Source organism: Garra rufa, chromosome 21 (assembly GCF_049309525.1).
Source record: "Garra rufa chromosome 21, GarRuf1.0, whole genome shotgun sequence".
Taxonomy (NCBI): Eukaryota; Metazoa; Chordata; class Actinopteri; order Cypriniformes; family Cyprinidae; genus Garra; species Garra rufa.
The window spans coordinates 42628830-42655001 of record NC_133381.1 but is presented as its reverse complement, the minus strand read 5'-3'; the positions used below and the strand labels follow the sequence as shown (position 1 = coordinate 42655001).

The 26172-nt window shown below is 37.9% G+C and overlaps 3 protein-coding genes across 5 annotated transcripts in view; 2 read left to right on the top strand and 1 right to left on the bottom strand.

Annotated features, from left to right (window-relative positions):
• Positions 1-9278: 9278 nt before the first annotated feature.
• ttc8 (tetratricopeptide repeat domain 8) lies at positions 9279-17745 on the bottom strand. 2 transcript variants are annotated; one of them, XM_073827193.1, is made up of 15 exons: positions 17560-17745; positions 17290-17316; positions 16858-16978; positions 16591-16654; positions 14235-14394; positions 13926-14015; positions 13689-13733; positions 13521-13606; positions 11782-11869; positions 11591-11701; positions 11332-11471; positions 10776-10950; positions 10113-10235; positions 9841-9924; positions 9279-9637 (listed from the first exon to the last, which is right to left on the bottom strand). In XM_073827193.1, the coding sequence occupies exons 1-15, from the start codon at positions 17677-17679 to the stop codon at positions 9521-9523; spliced, it is 1551 nt and encodes a 516-aa protein (XP_073683294.1). In that variant the 5' UTR covers positions 17680-17745; the 3' UTR covers positions 9279-9520. The 2 variants fall into 2 exon arrangements, with proteins under 2 accessions (XP_073683294.1, XP_073683295.1); XM_073827194.1 differs by lacking the exon at positions 17290-17316.
• Positions 17746-17913: 168 nt separating this feature from the next.
• LOC141296135 (putative E3 ubiquitin-protein ligase UBR7) lies at positions 17914-21317 on the top strand. Its single transcript, XM_073827417.1, has 11 exons — positions 17914-18316; positions 18644-18777; positions 18948-19008; positions 19089-19184; positions 19290-19343; positions 19431-19536; positions 19789-19925; positions 20039-20227; positions 20624-20783; positions 21024-21085; positions 21166-21317. Exons 1-11 carry the CDS (start codon positions 18230-18232, stop codon positions 21235-21237), a joined length of 1158 nt encoding a protein of 385 aa, XP_073683518.1. The 5' UTR covers positions 17914-18229; the 3' UTR covers positions 21238-21317.
• Positions 21318-23246: 1929 nt separating this feature from the next.
• The window catches only part of unc79 (unc-79 homolog, NALCN channel complex subunit), a 35925-nt gene continuing 32999 nt past the window's right edge, over positions 23247-26172 (top strand). For both annotated transcript variants that reach the window (XM_073826662.1, XM_073826661.1), the window contains exons 1-2: positions 23247-23362; positions 25355-25475. In XM_073826662.1, the coding sequence (XP_073682763.1) occupies positions 23341-23362; positions 25355-25475 (143 nt within the window). In that variant the 5' untranslated portion in view covers positions 23247-23340. The remainder of the gene's footprint in view (positions 23363-25354; positions 25476-26172) is intronic.

The window sequence follows — 26172 nt, the reverse complement described above, 5'->3', positions numbered from 1 at the left end:
ATCAGATGTGCGAATACATTAGCCATATTTAAATGCAGACTCAAAACTCACCTGTTTAGTTGTGCATTTATTGAATGAGCACTGTGCTACGTCCGAACAGATTGCATTATTTTATGTATAATCATTTTACTGTGTTAATTAATTTTAAATCATCTTAAATGTTCTTACATTTTGTTTTCATTGTTGTGATTATTATAAATTTGTATGATTTTTATGCTATTATGGTTTTAATTCCTTTTATGTACAGTACTTTGAATTACCATTGTATGTGAAATGTGCTATATAAATAAACTTGCCTTGCCTTATTTCTAGTCACTAAGTACATGGCATCACTATCTCAAACATGCTTTAAATGACTTACACTGCCCTCTATCCTGCTCCTCAACAACTACTGTACCTAATACTGGTTCATCAAAAGGCTGCAGTCTTACAACATTTAGGGAAAACAGCTCAACCGAATGAATAAAATGCATAATGGAAACCAGCAGTTAAAGTTAAGTTTCAGCTAGTTCAGTTTACTGAAGACATGTTTTCCACATTTCAAAAAGACTAATGCAAATAAGCCAAGAAGCGTGGAGTGCACTAATATTTACCTGAATAAGGCTCACGCCATCAATGCAAAAGATAAGGGCACACCCATCTCCAAAATCCCAGCTGACCTGAGGACAATATAGTACATGTAAAGTTTAAATGGATCTTGACTGCATGAAATTCAAAAGCAGTCATTTCAATTGAAGATTACATTTCCAGATAAGAAAAAGTAATAATAAAAGAAAGTATAATCACCATGTCCTCTGTGTACACTGTGGTGCCCCATCTATATGATCTGAGCTGAGCTCAAGCTGTAGTGGATCGGTACCTGCAGGTCACTCATTCCCTGTACTACTCCCCAAACACTCAACCTTTGATCAACCAAACCTATATATACATTGAAGAAAGCTGATATTTCATCACCTGCTCATAGAACACTCTGTAACCAGAAGATACAATGGCAGCTTTTTGGAGAAATTCCAAAACAGTAATCCATCCCAACAAAAAGGCAGAAAACATTAGCACAAGGTAAGCCACAAAATAGAACCTGCAAAAACAAACTAATACTGCAGCACAGACATGGACCACAAGGTACATATATACAGGTGAGCTAAGCTTGTCAGTTATACACAGCTGAGGGTAATGAAACAATCATCATTGCAAAGGGTGATGGGAACTGAAGTCTAGAACAAACAGACAATGATCCTGAAAGACTGCCCTCTGGTGGCTGTCATAGGCACACCAGCTGACAGCTGTGACAGACCCAGTAAAGACACCAATATGAACAAAGCTGTAAATATTGCAGGGGTCCCTTTCATGTAATAGAAAACTAATGGCAATGGAGTTTGGAAATCTGTAGCATAAGACTTACAGTCAAGAAAGGACAATTACAGCACATTCATCTCCTCCAAGTTCAAGCCTATTTTCAGTCTGATGTTATGATACTATGATATTATGACTGCAAGCTGTCCAAAGGTTTGAGCTGTAAAAATCTGGATGACATCACACTGCTTTGGTGGGGTTTATTAATGGAAAAAAGAAAGAATGATGTTGTTTACAAGCAAGACACTTAAGACACTTAAAAGAAATTCACTCATACAATCAGATAAAGGTATGTAAAAATGTTAAACACAACACAATTCACATTTTCAATTTGCTGAACACAAATAAAATAAAAACTATATAGTTTGAGTATCATTAAGTGTTAAGCCTGTTTACTTTATCCACCTAAAATGGCTAGTATTTCAATATCCCTTACAATTTCTACAATCAACATTTGCAAATAGAAGCACTACAGCAGTCAAATTAATTTCCAGGCCAAATTAAACATACCTGAAGCAGCTAATTAAGATCCTCAGGATATGTAGAATCTTCCAGGCAGGTGTGTTGAAACCGAACCCTGTATGATGACGCTCTCCATGAGATGGACTGAAGACCTGTATGAACATTACTCACAGAGAGTCAAAGGAACGGTTGGTAAACTATCTCAGCTATTTTGACATGAAACCATTTATTATCCAAGTACAGATCAAGTCAACTAACTCAATGTATAATCAATGTCATTTTCAACAAGGGGGTTCCTTAATTTCTTTAATTGTCCATCTTCGTCAGAAAATGGTCCTGCTAAAATCTATTACACTTTTTGGTTTCCAAAGTTCATTAAAATACTTTAGTAATCTTTAATATCTATGTATTTAAGTATGGTCCCTAAGCACAAAAAGCACAACTGTATTTTGATGTCATACACCTGTCTGTGCTGCGCCGCTTCACGTCAAACATAGCTAATGTTAGTTTCAGTGTCACAGTCTTCACCAATGTGCAGTCTCATCAAAATTTCTAAATATATTTTAAACATTAAAATGTCAGTCTTTACCAATAAGATGGTTTGCATGAAAACTCAACATTGTATCAGTGTCACTTTGCTATCTATTTTTAAATATTATAATAAATACATGAAACTAATGACTAAATGATAGGATTCCTTAGTTTGTGACTCAGACTCTGGCATACCTAGCTGAGTAACTTTATTCCCTTCTCAGCAAGGTCTTCAGTTTGAAGACAACCAAATCACAGCAGCACAAAGACACATTCAGAGCCTCATGTGGATCATGCGATGCAGAACATCACATGAAAATAATCTGTTCTTAGGCACGCATGAAGAAGTTGAGTTTAGATCAACATAACAGAAAGCGGTCAAATGCTGAACTGGAGCAATAAAGGCTTGGCTAATTTCTCCCCTCACTGAGTCTGGGGTGCCCCTATCTATCGATCAATCTAACTAACTAACCTGAGCTCAGGTGAGCAGTAGTGAATACTAACCTGCAGGTGACTGACAGCACTCTTCTGTTCCTCAAAGTAGCACAGCTAACATCAGTCAAACAGACACCGCATTCAGGAGCGCCAGCATTCACCATAAAGCTGTTGATCCAGTGATGAGACCACAGGTTAGCCTTTAATTCAAGGAGGATTCATCTGGCCAACAGTTTAAAATAATATCCTAAAGAGAATCTAAATGGAATTAAAGGATCAGTGTGTTACTAATATGACTAAAAGAGTAACAGCAATATTGTGTCCGTTATGTAAAAATGACATTCAGCTGTGAGCTGAAATTAAATTTAAGATCAAATTGGTGTGGAAGAGCTTCTTGTGCTTCCGTAAATTCTGTACCATGAATTTTATCAAGGCAAAAGAATTGTGAGCAAGAGAAAAGTTTCCTTACTAACCTAAAGGACATTACAAAGAACATCCAGTAAGAGCAAATAACCAGATTACTCACTCTTGACATTTCCCTTCTTTTCTTCTTCTTCGTTGTTGTTGTTGTTGTTGTTGTTGTTGTTGTTGTTGTTTTAATGGTGGGCAGCACCCTGATATTTTCCATCTTCAGAAGGTTCTTCTTCTTCTTCTTCTTCTTCTTCTTCTTCTTCTTCTTCTTCTTCTTCTTCTGGTTCTGGTTCTGGTTCTGGTTCTGGTTCTTCTATGGTGAATAACTCCTTAGCATTATCCAATCTCCTGCTAATTCAGCTAGTGAACGTTTATACCCATGAGCACAACCATTTACAAACATGCACACAAACAGAAATTAAATTCACCAAATAAACAAACCTCAATATTCTAAGCCTTTTGTACATGCCCTAATGAAAAAATATATAAACTATTACACAACAATAGATCCATCATTGTAAAGCAGCTCAATTTAAATAAAAAACACACACAGACCATCCAATAATCCCCTTTATCTTGCACAGTTGGTTTCTCCCACCTCCCATGATGCACCACAGCAAACATATAAAAGTTAATTCCAGCAGTTGTTCTGTTTTTTTCAACTGATTCCGGCAAGCTGTCACATTGGGTTCTCAAATGGTCTGATTTAAATTTCCAACATATAAATCATGCTGTAAATAAGCATGATTTATATATTTTTAACCTAAGTTCACATTTGAATATATATATATATATTTAAAAGAGCCTCAATCTGTTTAATATAAAAACTTGGGGGCAGGTGATTACATAACTTCACCTTTTGTCAGGGATGAGCAACTTCAGTCCTGGAGGGTTACTGGCTGCGTTTGAAACCGCATACTCAATGAGTAGGTACTTTATTTCAATAAGTACTTACTTGACGAGCACTAAAAGAGTACCTACTCAACAGCCAAATCTCGTAGAGTATGAATCTGGCTGCATTCGAAATTGCATACTTAATGAGTAGGTACTTAATTTCAATAAGTACATACTTAACAAGCGCTAAAAGAGTACCTACTCAACAGCCAAATCTCGTGGAGTATGAATCTGGCTGCATTCGAAATCGCATACTTAATGAGTAGGTACTTAATTTCAATAAGTACATACTTAACAAGCGCTAAAAGAGTACCTACTCTACAACCAAATCTCGTGGAGTATGAACGCGATCCGGACATCATCCACCATGCTGACGTTATCATGTGATCTACGACGTTAAAACAAGAGCAACAATTTAAAAGATATGAGTGATAGATTTAATTCATCTATTTGTATATATTATGATGTTGATCAAATTTCTCATTTTGTGGTCTTCTAGAAGAAACAGATACCTTTATGATTGTAGTACGTTTTTAGGCTGTAACCCAGTTTAATCCTTAAAGATGTTATTTTCTATTACAAAAACCTAAAATCGTAACCACTTGAATATGTTTTTAATTTATTTATGTGGAAAATTGTTTATCCACACGCAAAACTGGCTTGAAATCTCCTTTGTTTTCCTCTTTTTATTGTTGGATTTCTCTCGTTTCATCCCCGAGGATTATAAATAACAAAAAACAACATGCAATTTTAATGCATTATGATTATATGAATATTACAATAATTTAAAGATATTTAATCTTTTTTTCACGTGTAGAGAATCACATGTACACAAACCCTTTATAGTTTTTTTCTGTCATGATGATTTTTTACTGATAAAACAGCCTACTATCTTTTCCTGCGGTTGTATGTACTTATAAGTTCTGCAGTGATAATAAAATAAAGGCGACAGGTGCACAGAACACCCAATGGCATCACGACAACCCTACCTAGTATGTTTCCTTCCTTGTTTGCAATGTTTGCAATATCTGCACAAAGGAGACGTCAATCAGCTGCTGGAAGATCACGTCTGTGGAGAAGACTTTTGAGTGTTACTTAGAAATTAAGATTACCTCAGAATGCACTGCTAGACAACACCAACGCTTATGAACAATAATACTGATAAATGCTAACCACAAATTAATTATATTTTTAGTAAAATGAACTGCATGTATTTTTTTAATACGCCATATGCATGACATTCATGACTATGGTGGGAATTGTGAATGAACAGCGCTCTTTCCACCTTCAATACCATAACTGAAGTGCCCTTGAGCAAGGCACTGAACCCCCAGTTGCTCCCCGGGCGCTGGAGCAATGGCTGCCCACTGCTCCGGTGTGTGTTCACAGTGTGTGTGTGTGTGTGTGTGTGTGTGTGTGTGTGTGTGTGTGTGTGTGTGTGTGTGTGTGTTTGTTCACTCCTCTCTGATGTGTGTGTGCACTTGGATGGGTTAAAAGAGGGCCAATTTCGAGTATGGGTCACCATACTTGACAATACGTCACTTTCACTTTAACAACATATGGGCAGATCTCTTTAGCGCAGCTGATGACGCTTTGAAGTGACGCTTGAGTAGTCAAGAATGGCTGCTTTCAAAATCGCCTACTCAATGAGTAACGTTAGGTACTTAATTTAACTAAGTACTTACTTAACGAGCGCTAAAAGAGTACCTACTCAACCGCCAAATCTCGTTGAGTATGAATGCGTTCCGCCATGTTGACGTTATCATGTGACCTATTACGGTATAACAAGCGCAACAACAAATGATGAGCGACGGATTTCATTCATCTATCTGTAAACATTTTGATGTTGATGAAATTTGCTTATTTTGGATTGATTGAAGTTTTTATATTTTTAACAATACTAAAATGACTAAAACCCCCAAATTTGTTGTCTTGAATATGTTAATGGGCAAAATTGTGCAAAACTAGCTTAGAACTCATTTGTTTTCCTTTTTCTTGCTGAATTTCTCTCTCCTTTCATCCCTGAAACGTAAAATATTAATAAATAAATAACAAAAAAAACAAATGCATTTTTAAATTCATTGCGATTTTATGAATATTCAAATATATTTAATCATTTTTCCTGTATATAATCTTGTACTATGTACGCAAACCTATTATAGTTATGTTTTCTGTCATGATTGTTCTTTGTTAAAGATACTTAAGTCTTTCCCTGAGTTTGTATGCAATTATAAATTCTGCAGTAATAATAATACAAAAATTTGAGCGACAGCGACACCTCATGGCATCAGTAACACGACAACCCTCCCTAGTACGCTTTCCTCTGTTTGCAACATCTGCACAAAGGAGACGTCGATCAGTTGCTCAAAGATCTTACCTTTGGAGAAGACTCTTTCACACTCGGAAAATGTAAGTATTACTACTTAGAAATTAAAATAACTTTAGAATGCATTGCTAGCCCACTCCAACACTTACCAACAATAATGATATATGCTGACTAATAATTAATTATATTTTTAGTTAAACAAGCATAATGTTTTTTTTTTCAATGAAGTAATGAATAAATTAATACACTTATGAAAATGTTATATTTTATTTACTGACAACATCAGGAAACATGAATAAATTAGTAAAATAATAAAAGTAGCCATGAACATAAATACACATGAAACAAAGCTTTATTTTAAACATATTGGTCTTTTAGTCTTTTTCTACTGAAGATGAAGAGACCACAGCAACATCTGGTCCAGATGAGGCAAAGGGCAGGTGGAGTGATGGAGCGTCTCATCGATGGCACTCGACCATTTCCAGGATGCTGCTGTGGATTTCTCCTTTCTCACTGCACAAACCAGTCTGCAGACATTTCAGATCATACAAAGATGCACAAATATAATACAAAAGCTGTCATTTTAATAGCACATTGACATTTGATCTTTGTATTGGAAATAACAACTGATCTTACTTTATATTTACTTTTTTCCCCACAAGTCAATCTACATAAGCTCACATAACGTCCATCATTCACTCAGATGTCTGTTTGGTGTTGTGATGTGCTCATCTGCAATTTCCTGTCATTTGTTAAATAGACATTTAGTAAACGTGTGATATACCTCTATAAGATGTATATGGTTTATGTAAATCCGCTTTTGAAGATGTACGTGTGCTACCTGAAGCTCAATGTTCGCTATAGGTCATAAAACGTGTTTTACAGTGAAATCACGAATATACTATAACATTACTGTATAACATCTTGACACCTTATGCAAATCAGCAGTTTACGATACAGTAGCTCAACTTATACGATTTTAAGACAGTGAAACGTGTTTTGGTTTGTAATACTCACATTTGTAAACACTCTCATCGCTGTTCTCAATCACGTTCGATGATGACGTTTTGGCCTCCTGGGATTGAAAAGTGTCCATGGATGAACACTTCAGAATCTGGGCTGAAGCAGTAGGACATCCGGGGATTTCTCGCCTACTCTTTAATGTATATGAGTTTTCGAACGTACTTCTTTCTTCACATACTCATTTTGTCCTACTATATAGTAGGTAAGTAGGCATATTCAAACTCAAATTAAGTATATGTTCGTCCGAATCTCGCGGGAATTAGTGCATTCGCCTACTATTCTCGCCTACTCTTTTATGAATACTAAAGATTCAAACATACTTAGTCACTTGCCTACTGCGTTTTGCCTACTATATAGTATGGAAGAATGTGGTTTCAAACGCAGCCATGGAGACGGAGCTGGGATCTGAAACCTAAGTGGGACTCTAGAGCGGGCAGCTGATATGTAGGCCGGCGCATAACCAGGGTCAGACATTGTTCTGACCTTTGGACTTTTTGATCCCTAGAAACCTAGGAGTTGAACCCTAGCCCTAGCACTGCGAAACTATAGTCTAGGTGCAAGTCCCATATCTCGGTGCTTGGTGGCGCTACAGCTCCTAAATCATGTGCAATCGACCAGGGGCCCCCCAAATAGTATATACACCAAATTTCAGCTCTCTAGGACCAATAGAAACAAAGTGCACCCCCCTATAGGGAGGCATTTTACCCCATATACATGCAGGGACAGTGGCCTAAGGCTAACAGGCCTTAATTGGAGCCCAGTCTTCTACCGGTGATTAGCAGCACTCATGCAACGGCACATTGCGCACCAACACCCCTACACACTGACCTGCCTTCTCGTTCCACCTTCTTAACCCTTTAGTTTTCATGGACACTTTGGAGGTTTTAATTTTTCAGCCCTTTTTGACCATCTTATGGAAGTTTGGCTTCATTTTCTCCAGTTTTCCAGTCCCAGCTTGGTTCTTCTTGGTCCTTCAGTTTTCATGGACACTTTGGAGGTTTGGCCAAATCCTTCAGCCCTTTTTGTCCATCTTATGGAAGTTTGGCTTCATTGGCTTCGTCTGTCTAACAGGGGTTTTCAAAGTAGGGGTCACTGGAGCATGTCAGGGTTGTGCAGAGTAGTAAAACAATATTTAATTGCTGATTTGAATCTACGTTTTAACAACAATACCATATAAAATGAAAAAGAAGCAGGTTTCTGCGATCAGATCAACCGGTAAACTGGAAAGTCCAACGATCTAGTAAGCGAATTAAAAAAGTAAGTTCTAAAAAGTACTAATGCAGAGGAAACACTGTCGATTTCATCAAAGATGGCGGAGATAATAGTACTGATTACAGATGTCAGTAAAATATTCTTCTCAGCTTATAGCTATTAGACTTAAAAGCACAAGTGTTTTTACTGGACGCTGGCTAAAGGTGTTTTAGATTGCACAGTAGTTTAGTAATTCTGCATGGATCAGTAGCTTGTTTAGAGTTTTTTTGGCGTATTCCTGTGGTCCCGTTTGGTATCGCAGTTTGACTTTTTTAAAAGTGTGATGAGACCGGACTCATTGGTTTTTTTAAACGGCATATCTGTCACACATTCTTAGCAGCTCACAATTCATGTTGTACCACAGTTCTTTTGCCCCTCTCAAATGTAACAAAAAGGTTAAAGTTAATGTAATGACTTGTGTTTCATGATATTTGTCTTTGTTTTTTTACTTTGATTTAAAGAGTAATGTGGATTTCCTAACCTGCTAAATTAAGAGAAATTATGTTAAAATAACAGCAATAACAGATTAGAGAAGTAGCTGCATCTCCTGCACCCGCACAAACGGCTCAGACAAACTGTACATAAGCTACAGCACACGTATTTATTAAGCAGGTGTTGGAGTAGGCTGGGACTATGTTACGTAAAACTCATCAGGGCAGTACTAAAAATCAATGCAATTTTTATGATCTTTTTTTTAATGATAAACATTGCATTCAGGCAATGTCAAGCAGAATATGTCTATATATACATACATACATGTATATATCTATATAGCTACAATTCTTGCAGGTCATTTTCATCCCTGAACAGTGATGTGTTAACAGTTAAGTCATCTTATAGGGTGGCAAAATGCTGTCTGAGGTGTTTCAGGATCTGCTGAGTGTCCACATTCTCAGGAAAAGCATCCTCGGATTTCTGAGCAGCCATGTAACTACTCTGAAGATCGCCAACCTTCAAGTCACAGTTAAAGGACAGTTAAAATACAATAATAAAACACTAATTCATTTAGCTGAAAAAATCATGAACATATACATTTATTTTGGAACTATTGTAAATTAGGATTGAAAGTAATTTTATTTAGTTCAAATAATTTAACCAGGAACCATATTGTCATTAAAAGAAAAAAAAAAACTCATCAGTGTTGTGAGTCATACCTTATCAGAGAGCGTGGCAAAGTTAAAATGCGGCTCATACATGTGAGGAGACAATGAAGCAGCAGTCTGCAGAAAAGCCTTCGCCTGTGCCAAAACAAAAGTCTTTCATGAGTCCAGCTGCTCATCCTAACCCTACAGGCACATTTGGATGTCTTTTAAGTAAATGTATTACAGGGTGTCTAATTCTGTAATACATCTAACCCTAACCCAAACATATAAAAAAGTACATGTTAATTTTTCTTAAAGAAAACAAGTTAAACTGATAAACTGACCTGCTCGATGCGGCCTTTCCGTAGTTCCAACACAGCCAAATTATTGTAAGCTTCACCGTGGTTATTGTTAAAAGCCAAGGCCAGTTTAAAGCATTGGTAAGCCAGAGTCAAGTCACCAATGCCCTGCGGAATAGAGAAAGAGGAGAAATAACTTGGATGTGGAACTTTTTTCCATCGACTGTTCCTGCTTTTTGAACAACGGCAACCTTAAATGCTTCAAAATACTTTTTTCCAATATGCAATTTTGTTTGCAATGTTTTTAATTTGTTCCAAAACCAGCTGGTGTACACCAATCTCAGAAAATCTACAATAAAAAAAGAAATGAAAAAAAAAAAACAGTCCTTTTGTCAATTAAAAGTTTGAAATTCTGCTACTTGTTTTCTATCAAAGGAACATGAGAAGCATACTTGGCTTTCCATGCGCCATTAAATGTTTGGTTTGCAAAAAAACATTCTTTTGAGTTATTGCGTGATATCAGTATGAACCAAACGCAGAGTACAAAATCTCTAACCCTAACGTCAGAACAAATTACTTTTGAGTGAACACTCAACAGAGGAGTTTGTTCCAGCACTGAGACATGACTGTGGCACTACTATTCCTGATCTGCAGACGGTTATATAGTTGACACTGGGTTTTGTAGGAGGGAACAGAGTGTCTGCTCACCACTGCAACATGTCCCAGATTATACCAGATATCAGCCTGTTCCTCATCACTGGACACCAGGCCTAAAGCTCTCTCAAAGGATGACAGGGTCATATCGTACTGCTGGGCGTAGAAACAGCACAGGCCCAGATTATTATACAGCTGGCAGTTAAACACCCCCATCTGCAGCAAACGCCTAAACAAAAAACAGGAGACAGAAGCTGAATTTTAAGGTCCAAAACTTGTAAAAATGTTGATAATCTAAAAACACTGACAAGATTAGTGAATAAATTTAGGCAAATCCCCCTCGTCCCTCTCCACCCGCCAACAATTAGAATTTCCAGATTTATTTGAATGATAATCTAATGGACCGCGTTGTGACATCATAGCATCCAGAAAACAAAAGCTGTAGTCTAACAGAGCTGCTCGTCGTAGTTCTTGAGTTCTTTATTTTAATACGATTTGTAACTTTGTAGATGCCCAAACATAAACACCACACACTGGCTAAAATTCAAAAAGTGAAAAAGCATAACAGAACCCCTTTAATAACGTAAATGAAAGAAAAAAATAATGTCACCTGTAAAAGCGCAAAGCAATCTCTGGCTGGTCTGTGTAAAAATGATTGCTGCCAATACAGGCAATGGCCTCCACATGTGTGTTGTCCTGCTTTAATACTTCTTTATAGTATTCTGTGGCTGAGGTCATGTTATTCATTTCCTGATGAAGACAGGTATATTATTTGATTACATAAATAAGAAAAATTAATCCAAAGTATACTAAATAATGTGAATATTAAAAAAACAAATACAAAACAAAACAGGCAAACACACAAATACCTCATGGATGCGTGCGATTCCTGTGAGCAGCGTGACCTCGCCGGGGAAGTGGTCCAAGCCTTGCTTAAACACATTCAGAGCCGTGATGGGCTGATCGAGTCGCTGATACACCTGCGCAGCACAAAGAGCTCTTACTGGGAAATTAGTTGCAGGAAGCCGTACGCAACAAAGGCCGACTTGTCAAATGGTACCTTTGCGAGGTAGAGGTAAGTATCAACAAATTCTTGGTGTGTGAGCGCTGATCTGAACTGCTTCTCAGCTTCACGGTGCAAACCCAGTCTACAAACACAATCGCTTTATTGGAAATTGGCATTAAAACACAAACAAACAAACACTCTTAAAGGAACAGTACACCAAAAATAAACATTTGCTAAAAATGTGCTCACCCTCAGGCCATCCAAAATGTAGATGAGTTTGTTTGGTCATCATGTTTGTAGAAATGCGCCATTCCATCACTTGCTCACCAATGGATCCTGTGCAGTGAATGCCGTCAGAATGAGAGTCCAAACATCTCAAGATGTTAACTGATGGACTGGACTGGAGTGGTGTGGATTATTGTGATGTTTCTATCAGCTGTTTGGACTCTCATTCTCAGCACTGCAGAGGATCCACTGGAGATCAAGTGATGGAGTGCTATATTTCAATTAAATTTGATGAACAAACTCATCTACATCTTGAACGGCCTGAGAGTGAGCACATTTACACCCATTTTTAAGTGAACTATTGCTTTAAAAGGCTCATGAAATTTATTTTTTATTATTTTATAACTTGTAATCTTAGTATATGTTTTAAATAAAAAATGACAATAATTTAGATATAAATGGCCATTTTCTACCCTTAATTTAGCCTTTGAGCTGATCTGATTTGTCTGCTATGAGACTTAAATAGAAACACCCACTGATGTGATTGGCTAACATTTTTGCATATGAAATGATTATTACATGTGGAAACCTCTTCAAAACTTTTTTGGACACACTTTATATTAGGTGGCCTTAACTATTATGTACTTACATCAAAAAATAAGTACAATGTACTTAATGTGGTCATATTGCATTGCAAATCACTTTTGCTTCTATTAAGGTGGGATATGGGTTAGGGTTAGGGACAGGTTAGGTGGTATGGATAGGTTTAAGGATGGGTTAGGGTGTTAGGGTTGGTTCAAAAGTGGTAATTACAGAAATTAATTACAAATGTAATTACATACAGGTTTTTAAAAATATATTCATACAATGTAAAAACATGTATGTACACAATAAGTACATAGTACCAAATGATTAATTTAAATGTAAGTACACAGTAGTTAGGGCCACCTAATGTAAAGTGGGACGGAGCTGGTTTTCATTCTAACAGTAACAGTGTGAGTAATGTCACTAATGCATAAACAGCAGTAAAGCAAGTCTGATCAAATGCCGTTTTAGATTTTTATATTACGTTTCTCAAGTTCAGTTTATAAAGTTTGCAAAGTTTTTTACGCTAAAATTATCTTTCTCTACCTAACAGCAGACATGAGTTGTTAAGAACAAGTCTTCATTGATGTTTTGCAGTATGTATTTTTAATGGTAGAGTAACCTCTCATTTGTGGAAAAATTTGAAGAACATTTTGATTCTCCATTTCATGCGGATCAAGTGATTTGCAAATATAATAAAACAATTACTGTCCACTTCTCTACAATGCTGAAACAACAACATCAGAAATCATGTCACTAATTCTCACCTAAATGAAGAAGAAATGTAACTGCACTCCCATAAGCACTGCTTGTTTATTATCAACGTTTCGGCCAGACAAGTAGCTTAAAACACCTTGACAAAGGCACAAACAGTGCTTATGGGAGTGTGCAGTTATATATTTTTTCTTCATTTATTCTGCTCCTTGAACTTGAACCCCAAAAGGTGTGTGTTTGTTTTACTACATTATTGACAAAATTCTCACCTGTAATAGCATTTTCCCAGTTGTACTTTCCACCACCAGTCTTTGAACTGAGCATGTTCAGTGGCGAGAGCAGCCAGATCTAATGCCTGCACATGGGCAAAATGGAAAATGTAATGTTTGAAACATTGAAAACAGCTATGACCACGGAATGATAGGAGACATACTTACATTTTTTACATCACTTTCATGATGGAAGATGTATTCAAACAAGGTCTTGTGCATGAGAGACAAGAGAGCAAGAGTTTAAAAATATAGCATAGGTGCATTAGTTTAATATATTATCACATATTATGATGCTTAATGTACACAGATAGTACATTAGACTATTAAAAGGAAAATGTTATATCGCATTGTAAATTTTTCAAAAAACATTAAAAAGTTTTACTTTTTTTACTTTAAAAATACCTTGGACAAGTTCGGTCTCTTGGCATACTTTGCTAAGTTTAACCTAGAAAGGTTAATGAATGGTCCTTCAGGATTTGTCAGCATGGAGGCCTGATATGGTAACAAAAAAAGGACAGTTACAACACTTCATTCCTACAAATGTTTGCAAGTCAAAGAGAAAAACCATAAAAATATAAAAGTCCAGACTAACAACTGACGCTTCAGTTTAATGTGCTTTGCTGTCACGACAGATCACTGTACATACTGTACGGAGTGAGGAAAACAATGCTATTCATAAAATGAGTTCTGAAAGACAACACAGCACCTTACCGTTCCCAATCTGACAAATCTGCCGGAAGCACTGGTGACTGGGCGGGCCGTGCTGGCGGTTCGTGGGGTTCTGATGGCCTGCTCCATAGTTTCTGGTCTACCAGACAGTGTACTGGGCCTCACAAACCCTGTGATGGGACGCCCTGACTGAGTCATTGGTCTAGGACACATAACACACAATTAAATACTTTAATAAGGTATCAAACCTCATAGGAACAATAACACACGTGCGGATAAAGGAAGGATTATAGGGCTACACGACTTCATCAAACATCATATTACAGTTCATTTGACAACTAATAAGTAAACAGCAGCACAAATGAAAAGTCTGTCATTAATGACTCACCCTCATGTTGTTCCAAACACGTAAGACCTTCGTTCGTCTTCGTTGTGAACCCTCCATAGACAGAAATCACACAAAAAGTATTCTCGTCGCTTCATAAGTATGATTGAAACACTGATGTCACATGATGACTATTTTGTCTATGTGCTTGGTAACTTTTTGGGCCTTGAACGTGGAAAGACCCTTGCTGCCTATAGAGCGTCAGAGAGCTCTTAGATTTCATCAAAAATAACTTACTTTGTGTTCTGAAAACAAATGAAGGTCTTATGTGTTTGGAACAACATGAGGGTGAGTCATTAATAACAGAATTTTCATTTTTTGGGTGAACTAACCCTTTAAGACATGCTTTCCTTGTTGGTTTGAATTTTTTTTTTATAAAATTTACAAAAAAAAACACTTTGTTTCATATCAGAAGTAACAAAGCACAAAGCTTATTGCAATTATTTTCAGTGATGGACAATAACAAAGTAGTTTACTTTGATTTACTTTGATTCTTTTCAATAAACCTGTTAAGTCTGTTCGCAAATCGCACCAATCGATTCATTCACGAATCGGACTGATCCAATTGCAGCCGTTCTCGAGTCGTCAACTGATTCAAATGAGCCGTTTAGAGCCAGTGTCCAGTCAACTGAATTCTCAAGTAAGAACCGGGAGATCTTGTGAGCTAGGTCAAAAAATGAAACATTAAAATAACACATAAAATAACTTGTTTATATTCCCCGCTTCTGTAACGTTAACAGTTTTATAAAATGCTACGCATTTACTGTTTATATTGTTTACGGTATCATTTTGTTAATATTGTTTGAATCAACTAACGTTATAGCCAAGTATACAGATATGAATGTTTAACCATACTGAAAGGAAGTATATATTGTTAGCTGATGCTAACTGTCTAGCTAACAAACTTGCTGGTGCTAGGTTGAGGTAATTATAGGTCCATTTTTATTCAATCACCTAGACAGATTACATCTGAGGGAAAAAGAAAGGATGTGATTTTTAGAACATGGTCACTACAGTTATATCAAAGTGGGAAGTGATGCCCTCTGGAGGCATTTGTCCAGGGTGTTTTTAAACCAGAGAGAAAAAATATAATTATATTTTCATTAAAATGTTCTTCCTAACTTCAGGCACTATTCTCATATCATATAAAACTGACATTCTGCAAAACAACAAGCTTTAAAACCTTTTTCTTACTGGTGAAAATGAGATGGTCCAATCTGTTTTCTCTCAGGTACACCGCAGTGTAAGCTTCACAGTGAACATTACTACACCACTCTCGTCAACAGTTCATATCAACAACAAAAATATATCTTGACTCCATATAGGCTAGGTATTTTGAGCAGTAAGATTATAAATATATATACAATTAGATAAATATTTATTATATATAAAATTGCTAAATCTATCAGTACTTTTTTACTCAAGTGCATAAAAAATTGAGTACTTTTGTACTTTCACTCAGGTAAAATTGAAAAAGGAGCACTTTCACTTTTACTGGAGTAATATTTATTTATACATATCTGTACTTACTCAAGTACTTGATCTGTGTACTTCGTCCACCACTGATTATTTGATGGCAGGTGCTACAAATAATGTTTAATGATGTTTACGCATCAACAGAACTAATCTTGAGATTTATGAGTCCATATCAGTAATGAGAAATCAAATTGTTAATCCATCCCTAGCGTCCACACAGTTTACCGGTCGTAGTTTATCCACATTATGAGCACACTGACACAGTCGAAACGAACACAATCGGAGAAACGCTAATTAAACATCATTGTTTTAGTCACTGATTTTGACCCTCCAAAAAGATTTCAGGTAAAATTGGGAATTGCTATTTTGGCTGAACAATTTCAGTTACTGAAATTTTAGAACATCACTATTAGTAATAGCAGAGCCAAAGCACTGACGTACTGTAATTACTACAACACCGCTGCTAGTGATTTACAGTTTCATGCTTCATTTGCTAGCGGGTTAAAGGTTACTGTAGTGTAGTTTAAACAGCCGAACCTGACCGCTGGAGTGGGCGCTCCGCTCTGACTCGTTCCTGGAAGCCTCAATGACGTTCCTGGACCTGGAGAAAACAAAACAAGTGCAGATGAAATGGAGAAACATACCTCTTTGACAGATGTGTTGGGCATATGGACATTAAAGCTCAGTTCCTGTGAAGCAGTTCACTAGAGCCTAAAGACCTGGAACAACTGAGCTGCACTACATTCAAACCATCTTGACTTGAGCTAAAGTGTAAAAGATCTTGCAGGACAATGGTATACTCACGTGCAACCTGTGCGATGGAGCTCTCATCCAACATCATGTCAGCGATGCCCTCCTGATCCACCTCCACCTCATCGATGTACACCATCTCCGTCAGAGCCCTGGTCTTTAAGCTCCACGCCGCCTTAAAAACCATCAGACAGCATCATCTCAGGCTTTTACTACAACAGGCCTTCAGAAGAGCCCTAGTGAGGCACAACTACATCTATGAATCTGACTTCACACTCTTCAGATCATCCACATGTGTTTCACTTGAACAGACAGAGGATGACGGACTGTGTGTTACCAAGGTTGAGCAAAGCGAAAGCTAAAAGAGGGAATACTGGAGAAATAATACAGGTCTGTAATACGAGGAATACTGGGAGTAAAATATAGGAAATATTGGGAATATAAGGAATAACTGATGAGCTTAATGAACCTTTTACATACAGTTACCTCAGAAACACGACAAGTACCAGGCTCCTTGGCAAACAAATAAATAAGGAGAGTGTAAAAACATCAGTGTAGCAACACACAATAAATTATGCCTGTTGTTATTTTAACACGTTTATAAAACATCATCCGGTCGCTAATGTCAGCAAACATGTAGAGTTTAGAATCCAGCAGCAGGAAGTGTTTTACACTCAAACAGACACAGACGGATAATAATGAGCTTATGAGGGTTGATCCGCTCAGCTAAGGGCTAACTGCTAACTGCTCACTAACCTGATCATAAGGGCTTTCTGACAGGAGCTTTGAGCAAATATCAGAGCATCTCTGGAACTTCCGTCTCCTGCAGGAGCTCCAAGCCAGAAACAGCGGGTCCATCGTCACTGTCACCTCCATCTGCACCGCTAACAAACGAACAAATGCTACTGACAAACTATACCGACTGCTAGACCAGCGCTAACTCTTCGGTGACGTCAGCACGCATCACGTTACCTTGACAACGTAGAGGCGGGGATGAGGATACAGCACGTGCGAAACAAACACAACAAACACTGTATTTTCAAGTGACAAAAGCACACTCATCAATATAAGCCATTTGAAGATAAATATGTTGTGAGTTAAAAGAACACCACGGTAATAACATTTATGCGTAATGATAATAATAATAATAAAACATGTGGCAATAACGTTTCAATAATTTCAGCTGGTTTAGGATGAAAATTGTCCACATGAATATGCAACTGCTCAAAGGCACGGGTGGTTTTCAAAAGAAACAATTACACCAACACTATAGAGCCGTTCCCAAACCGGAAGTGACGTGTCTCGGCGATTCGCGCTAAAGGAAAGCTGCCCTTTCATCGGGTTCACGTGATGGTTTAGGTCGCTGTGTTTTTGATCCCGTAAATTGTAAGTGCGTGTGTGTCGTGTTGTTGTTTGTGTTTGTGTGATGATGGATCAGTGTTCAGTAGAGGAGCTGTATGAGGCGTTCGCTGTGCTGGCTGGAAGTGACCCCGATCACTGCTCTTATCCAAAGGTAACTGTGTGTGTGTGTGTGTGTGTGTGTGTGTGTGTGTGTGTGTGTGTGTGTGTGTGTGTGTGTGTGTGTGTGTGTGTGTGTGTTTGTGTGTGTGTGTGTGTGTGTGTGTGTGTGTGTGTGTGTGTGTTTGTGTGTTTGTGTGTTTGTGTGTTTGTGTGTTTGTGTGTGTGTGTGTGTGTGTGTGTGTGTTTGTGTTTGTGTTTGTGTGTGTGTGTTTGTGTGTTTGTGTGTTTGTGTGTGTGTGTGTGTGTGTGTGTGTGTGTTTATTTATTAGCTGTCAGGGTGTGGGTTGTTTGTGTTGTTGAGTTGTTTGCTGTGTTTCAGGGTTACATGAAGAGGCAGGCTGTGTTTGCGTGTAACACGTGTGTTCAGGCTGACATGGAGCCGGCCGGCGTGTGTCTGGCGTGTGCGAACGCGTGTCATGATGGACATGACATCTGTGAACTTTACACCAAAAGGTATGAAAGATTCAACCCTTCATCTGATCAGCACTACTGTCTTGACTAAAACATTTCGTTTGTCACCCAGTCAGAATATCTAAAGAAGTAATGACGCTTACTGAAATGTCTTTTTTCTGTTCTGCAGATTTATCAGTCGTTTATGAGTGTGTTTGTTTGATTTGTCACAGGAATTTTCGTTGTGATTGTGGCAATGAGAAATTTCATGGCTTCAAATGCAAACTTCACACTGTAAGTGTCTCGAATGATGAGCGTTTGAGTTTGTCCAGATGTTTTACGTGATCTAACGTGTTGTAATGTGACATTCAAAGGACAAAGAAGGACAAAATAAAAAGAACCCATACAATCACAACTTCTTTGGACGCTACTGTTCGTGTGACAGACCGTATCCGGATGACGGCGATCAGGTGCGTTCTGACCCTCAGCGTTTACTGTAGGATGAAGGATTGTGGTGAATTACTTGTTAGTGAAGTGCTACTGTAAGTTTTTGACTTGTTTTCAATTCTTTGAAGGTTAATGAAGAGATGATCCAGTGTATCGTGTGTGAAGACTGGTTCCATGAGAAGGTACATTCAGATACACACACAGTGTTTTATTCTGCTTTTCTTCTGGCTGACCATCATCTTATCGATCTCCTTGTCTTGATGTTTCAGCATCTGGAGGGTCCGGCGGTGGACTGTGACGCGCTGATGGAGATGATCTGCGTTGGCTGTATGAATCGAGCGCCGTTCCTCTGGACGTATGCGGCTCATTTTGCGGGTGGGTCGGTTTGATTGTGTCTGTAGGATGTGTTTTTGTGTTTGTACATCGCTAATTACAGCGCATTACTTTAGCTTTTTAAAAGCTGTGTATGAAGATATTTCTGTACCAGGGTGTTGGTGAAGTAATGAAAAAGGATTCTGGCTGATGACAGAAGGTTCAGTCCCATCACCCTGCAGTCACTGAATCGTTGTTTTGTTAAAAAAAATATTTTAAAAGGTATCTATATTTATGTTTTTGTGTTCTCTTTAGTTTCTCCTTTGAATAAACAAAGCCTTTGTAAAGAGCAAACGAATGCTGATATGATGACAGAAGAAAAGGGAAAATGTTTACACACAAGTGGCCAAGATACGCCGTCAACGAGTTCATACTGTCAGCAGGAAGAAACGGTGAGAAACAGCAGGTCATGTGTGATGAACCTCTCCACCGTGAAAGCGATGTCAATCCAGATTGGTGTCTCCTAACCTAGACATGATGTAAATGAGTGTTGTGTGTTCACCAGACTGCTGGAGCCACAGGCCATACGTCCAGCCCTGATTCAGCACCGATGTGTTTGGCTCAACAGCCCTCCAAAGTTACCGAATGCATTTTAAATGATCTCAAGGCCAAAGACGCGGCGGGTGCGAGGGCCGGTGCTGTGTTTTGGCCTTATTTCTGGAGAGCAAAACTTTGCACATGCACCGACTGCAAGGTGGGTTTCATGCATATCAGTTTTGAGTATCAATTATAAAAGCAAACTTTTGTTCTAGAGCAGGGGTTTTCAAACCTGTCCTGGAGCCTCCCCTGCCCTGCACATTTTGCTTGTCTCTCTCATCTAATACACCTGATTCAAATCATCAGCTCATTAGTAGAGACTGCAAGACCTGAATTGGGTGTGCCTAATAAGGGAGACATACAAAATGTGCAGGGCAGGGGAGGCTCCAGGACAGGTTTGAAAACCCGTGTTCTAGAGGATATTAAATGGTTGATTTACAAATTTAGCATTGTTTTATCCATATAAGTTTGTCCATATTCGTGTTTATTTTCTCTCTCTCTATATCAATCTATCTATCTATATATATAATTATATATGTTTAAATGTGTATAGAGAATGTATGTAGAGGCAGGTGTTCCTTTCTTGCTGGATGAGTCGGACACACTGCTCGCATATGAAGAGAAAGCCAAAGCTGAATCCCTGACGAGTGAAGAGCTGCTGCTGTCCTGCCTGACCTCACTGAACCACGTCCAGCAGCTCGAGATCATTTACCGTAAGTCTGTCTGTCTGTCTGTGTGTCCCTGTTATTAAAACATCTGTACACACACAAATGTACACTGGTGGCCAAATGTTCGCAATAATACAAGCAGTAATATTGCAATTTGATTTGCAATTTCAGCATCATTACTCCAGTCTTCAGTGTCACATTATCATTCAGAAATCGTTCTAATATGCTGATTTGCTGTTTAAGAAACATGAAATGTGGCTCATTCTGATTTCTTCTTGCCTCTAGAGTACAATGACTTAAAACATGAGCTGCGTGAGTTTCTTCAACAGTCTGAGAACCAGAGAAAGGTAAAGATGAGAACGGCTTTCATGTCAGTTACTGAGAAAATTAGCAGTAAACCTTAATTCTAATAGATGTTTGGTTTTAGGACGTCACTCCTGAGGCTCTCCGTGAGTTTTTGGAGGAACTACAAACAAGAAAGAAGAGAAGGTTGAACTGAGCCCATCAACATCATATACAGTATTATGAGACTTGACATTCTTTGGCTGGGACCACTTTAATAAAGTCTCATTTGAATTATCTCTTTATTATTGCTTTTCAATTAAGCCCTTTGATTTAGAATCTCTGTAGATCCCCTCTGTTAATTCTCAGTCCAGTTGATGAAGTTCTTCCCCATGTTTGGCCTTTGATTGGGTTAGCAGTGCTGATATATCACTTCCACAGCACTGGGGCATTTGTGTTTGTTCCTTACTGTGTGTTAGCGGTGGGGATTTAAGTCACTTATTAAATCATGCCTCCATGCCAGAAATACCAGATTCAGATGTTATTATACCACATATTACACCAATAGTACTGGAAGATTTCTGATTCACAACATCGTCCCGTGATGTATGTGTATATATATATAAACCTTTAAATGGAGGCACACAAATAGCTCTTGAAACCACAAGTCATAAGACTAAACAACAATGAAAAAAATACACAATTATATCAATGAATAGATTAATGAAATTTTTATGTAACTGGTTTACAATGTTTATACAAAAAATGAATTATTTAAATGGTGAATAAATGGAAGAGAAAGTGAAAAACACAATGGTTGCTCTCTTGAAGCAAAATGGTTTGCATTTGAGGATCTTTAGATCAGGGGTGCCCAACCCTGTTCCAGGAGATCTACCATCCTACAAAGTTCATCTCCAACCCTGGTCAAACACCTTAAGCAGCTAATTAATCTCTTAGGTAGCACCTGATAATTACAGACAGCTGTGTTGGAGCAGAGCTGGAACTAAAGTCTGCAGGTAGGTAGATCTCCAGGAACCCCTGCTTTAGGTCCTCCACACTCGGTCTGCAGCTGCATTGATCCACCACACGGTGGTGACAGTCGACTATGAGTCAAACAGATTCATTCCAAAACTGCTATGACATTTGATGAACTTCCTTTGTGATCATTCAAAATGTACATGTTATGAGTACATTTGTGAGTAGAATGATTACAATACACACCTGCTCCAGCTGTTTGCTCTGTCATGTGACCTACAGCATCAGTCACATTACGGTCCAGTGTCCAGCCGTTTATGAATATTTTGGTGCTGCCTCACTGGATAGTAAAGTGTCTATTGGAGGCACACTTGTGAATCTTGTTGGAAATAGTAGATCATGGCAGTCTTTAAGGTTTAAGGTCTTCTGTAAGGTTTTAATTAATAAAAAAAAAGACATTCCGGTTCACATTGTGTGCCAATGGCAGCTGCAGCAAGGAATGAGAAACTCAGTTTGATAAATAATTAGGAAAACAAATAAAAAAAAATAAAAAAACATGGGAGAATCCAGTTTATACCAGGGGGGTGTTCCATAAAACAAGTTTACCTGTTAATCTGTGCTTTCTTAGAATGCAGTCATTGATGTCTTTAATAGTTTCATGAGAGATGATGGAGGTGTCTAGAACAAGGAATGATTTAAAGAATTTTAAAAAAATCTATAGACTCCCTATCAGCAGAATTTAGTGAGGAAGTGCTAATGAAAAAGAACAAAACAAGATTATGTGCTTAATTGTGTAAAATCATTCTATCTATATGTAATGCGTCAAAAAAGAAGAGGAATCTGTTTCTAGGCCAGTAGAATAGAAACCAATTCTTCATCCAGCTCATTGTAAAAACCAACTGTTGAAAAGACAACAATTAAAACAGAAACAATTCACGTAAAAGAATACGTATAAAGGTCGCTCTGGTGTACTAGTAGGTGTAGTCGATATTTAATCAATATTTATTTAACGACACGAGCCGCATCTGCTCTCGAGAGGAAGTTCAGTTCATGTCTTGAGTGCAATATGGAATAGTCCATTTTGTGAAAATGAGAGTTGTGCAGATAAGCCTTTTTAGATTTTAAAGGTGAAATGATATGATATTAGAACATCAGTCGAGGATATTGTAGTAAAGGTGGGCATTCAGACGGGGTTTTATGTGATGTTTGCGTCTCGTCGCTCCTGAGATCAGGGCAGTGGTTTCATCTGAACCAGTTTCGCGTTCGTTCGGTTCTGAGGCTGAAAGCGCTGCTCGAGCCGCTGACATTTTTACATTTGCTCTATGAATCGTGGAGACTTTCTAACATGTCTACGAAGGCAGAGCAATGTAAGTATGGCGACGCTTGCTGTTGTGTCATGTATGTAATGTAACATGTGAATGAGGCTGTGTGATGCTCGATGGGAGCGGCGTTGTTACGGCAACAGTCTGAATGAGCGCATATGTGTTTAGATATACACACTGTAAATACGGAGAGGTAGAAATGTTAGAGATTGACGAGAACAGCTGATTATGTATGATTTTAGACTTAGATAATATGGTGCAGAAAACGAGATGTGATGTCTTTTTTCAAGGTCGAATAGTCAAGTAATCCTGCAGTAAAACACAAGCTCGAGTTGTTGTCTAAACGCCGATTAGTTGCATGTGTTTGTTCATCTAATCATACTGGAGTGCCGTGTTATTTTGACAAAACAGTTCGTGGTTGATGTCTGTGATGATGTAGATGACCAGTGCTGTCTGAGTCTTTTGTTAGGGGGCGCCATTTGCTTTCTATCGTCTGTTTTATTGAACAACAATCAAAAGTAAGCATTAATGTAAACTAGAAATTATTATTATAAAATCATGCTGATCATTCATAAAACATTACATAGTCCACATGGACAACAGTCCATAAAAACATCTTATCCAGGCCTAGTCTCAAAAATCAGACTGATTGTAGGAGATGAGCATGTATCTGTTAATCATAGCAGTCACTGAGGGTTTATACCAGGTTACTTAGGTCTGACCTGTAGCTTTGTGGAGACAAAGAAAACCTCTTCACTGGTGTAACACCTGTCATAAGATACAAGGTCCTGCAACAATTCACAATGTAACAACTGCATGCAATATAAAAGGTCAGATGTTCATAATATAAAACTTTATAACTGCATTATCTAATAAATTACATGCAATAAATGTTCATGTAATCATTTTCTCAAAATTGTATTAAATTGGCTGCATCAAAAACCTCATTGCATCATGTAAGAAATGCATTACAGTAGCCTATAAAATCACTAAAACCGTTTTTATTAAAAATGAGATAATTTCACAAAAGAAACAAAATACTTCAAAACATTTTGTATATCGTTGTATTTTTAATTTTATTAATCATAATTCATAATAGTTCATAATCACTTTCTTTACACCGAATGTTGACCTTTTTAAAATATTTTAAATCACTAATAAATTATTATACTACTCCAAATCCATATTTTTTTCTAATTCTAAGTCCCCTACTGACAGGAGTTCCTCAAGAATGTTACTTTTTTATTGTAAGACAGAAAACAGCATTACCTGACATGAGAATACGTGCATACAGTATTGGGATGGGGGTATTTCCTCCTCTCTGGTCTGTGCATCCCTCAGATTTAAAACATCCCGCGAAGCCGGTCCTATGTCCCGATCTAAACCAAATGATTCGCGCTTTAAAGTCCTGTTCTGAATCAATTGATTCGCCATCCGATTGGAGCGCTTCGAAACAGTCAATCTTTTTGCGACGCCGAGGTTTACTGATTCTGAGTTTATACTTATACAATGTTTTTATTAAATTGTGATCACGTTCGACAGTTTCCGTCGTATTAAAAACATTTCACTCATGACACTCATTATCGTGTACTTGCCTAAAAAGACGGGTATATAATGTGCGTGTAGTGTAGTCAACATCCGCCTATGGAGAGAGAAAAGTTTTCAAAAGCACCCCCCCCCCCCCTTCTTTTTTCACAAATCGTGAAAAACCTAAATGTGTTCCAGAAGTCCCCCGTGATCCAAACACTAAAGCTCACAGACGCTGTTCCGTGACACACCTGAGCTCCAGCGGTTCGTTCACTGCGTTCATGTGTCCATCTGAAACTATACACTGTCTGCTGTGGAAAACAGACTTGAAATTAGAAACCTGTCTCCTTTCAGCTGTAATGCTGTGAAAATACAGATATGATTGTGCTGCTGTTGGGTGCAGTTTCAGAGAGATGCTCATTTGATTCATCAAACATCACCAAGCATCAGTGGATTGTTGAATATTATAAAAATGTTAATTATGTGTCACTTTGCTCTTTATTTGTTTAGTTGGCTCTAAGATTCGATACTTGCAAGAGTATCACAACCGTGTGCTTCACAATATTTACCCAGTGCCATCGGGAACAGACATTGCAAACACTCTGAAATACTTTTCCCAAACCCTGCTCAGGTAAGTGCACTACACTGGAAATAGGAGAAACACGGCATTACACTCTAACGATAGGCAGAACTAGTTATTTCAAAGCAGATAAATGAATTTCAACAGCCATCAAGACAATCAGATATATGCAGGAACATCATGCATGCAAAAAGGACACATTTTGGATAAAATGTTTAAAGAGAGAGACTCGTAAACAGTCTATAAGAGAAGTCCCGAGTCAAGTGTTGTTTTTGTTTGTGCTTAATGTTTGTCCTTTAAATGTAAGTGTGAGATACTGGAGCTACAGATGAATTATAGTAAAGACTCAGGACTTCATGTTATGTGTAAGAGCTCTTCTTCATGTTCACATGTCAATAGAAACAGTTTAGTTGCATGCGTTAAAAACACACCAGTTTAGGGTCTGAGAACAGTATGTAGCCGTGTGTATTTGTGATACCTGTTATGTTTATCAGTGTTTGTGTGTTAAAGGATCTCGTTGTCATTAAAAGAGCTGATAATGAGTTTACTGTCAGCAAAATGCTGGATGGTTACCAGTGGGTTTGAACTGTTTAGAGAGTTTTGCTGTTCATGTAGCATTCTGCAGTTGAACCACCTCTCCACCATTATTCCCAGCCAAACAGGGCCTGTGTAGCTTTGATAAGAGACAGTATGAGAAACACTACGCCATCCTGTTGTATGTAACGTACATCCAACTACGTTCTCCTCT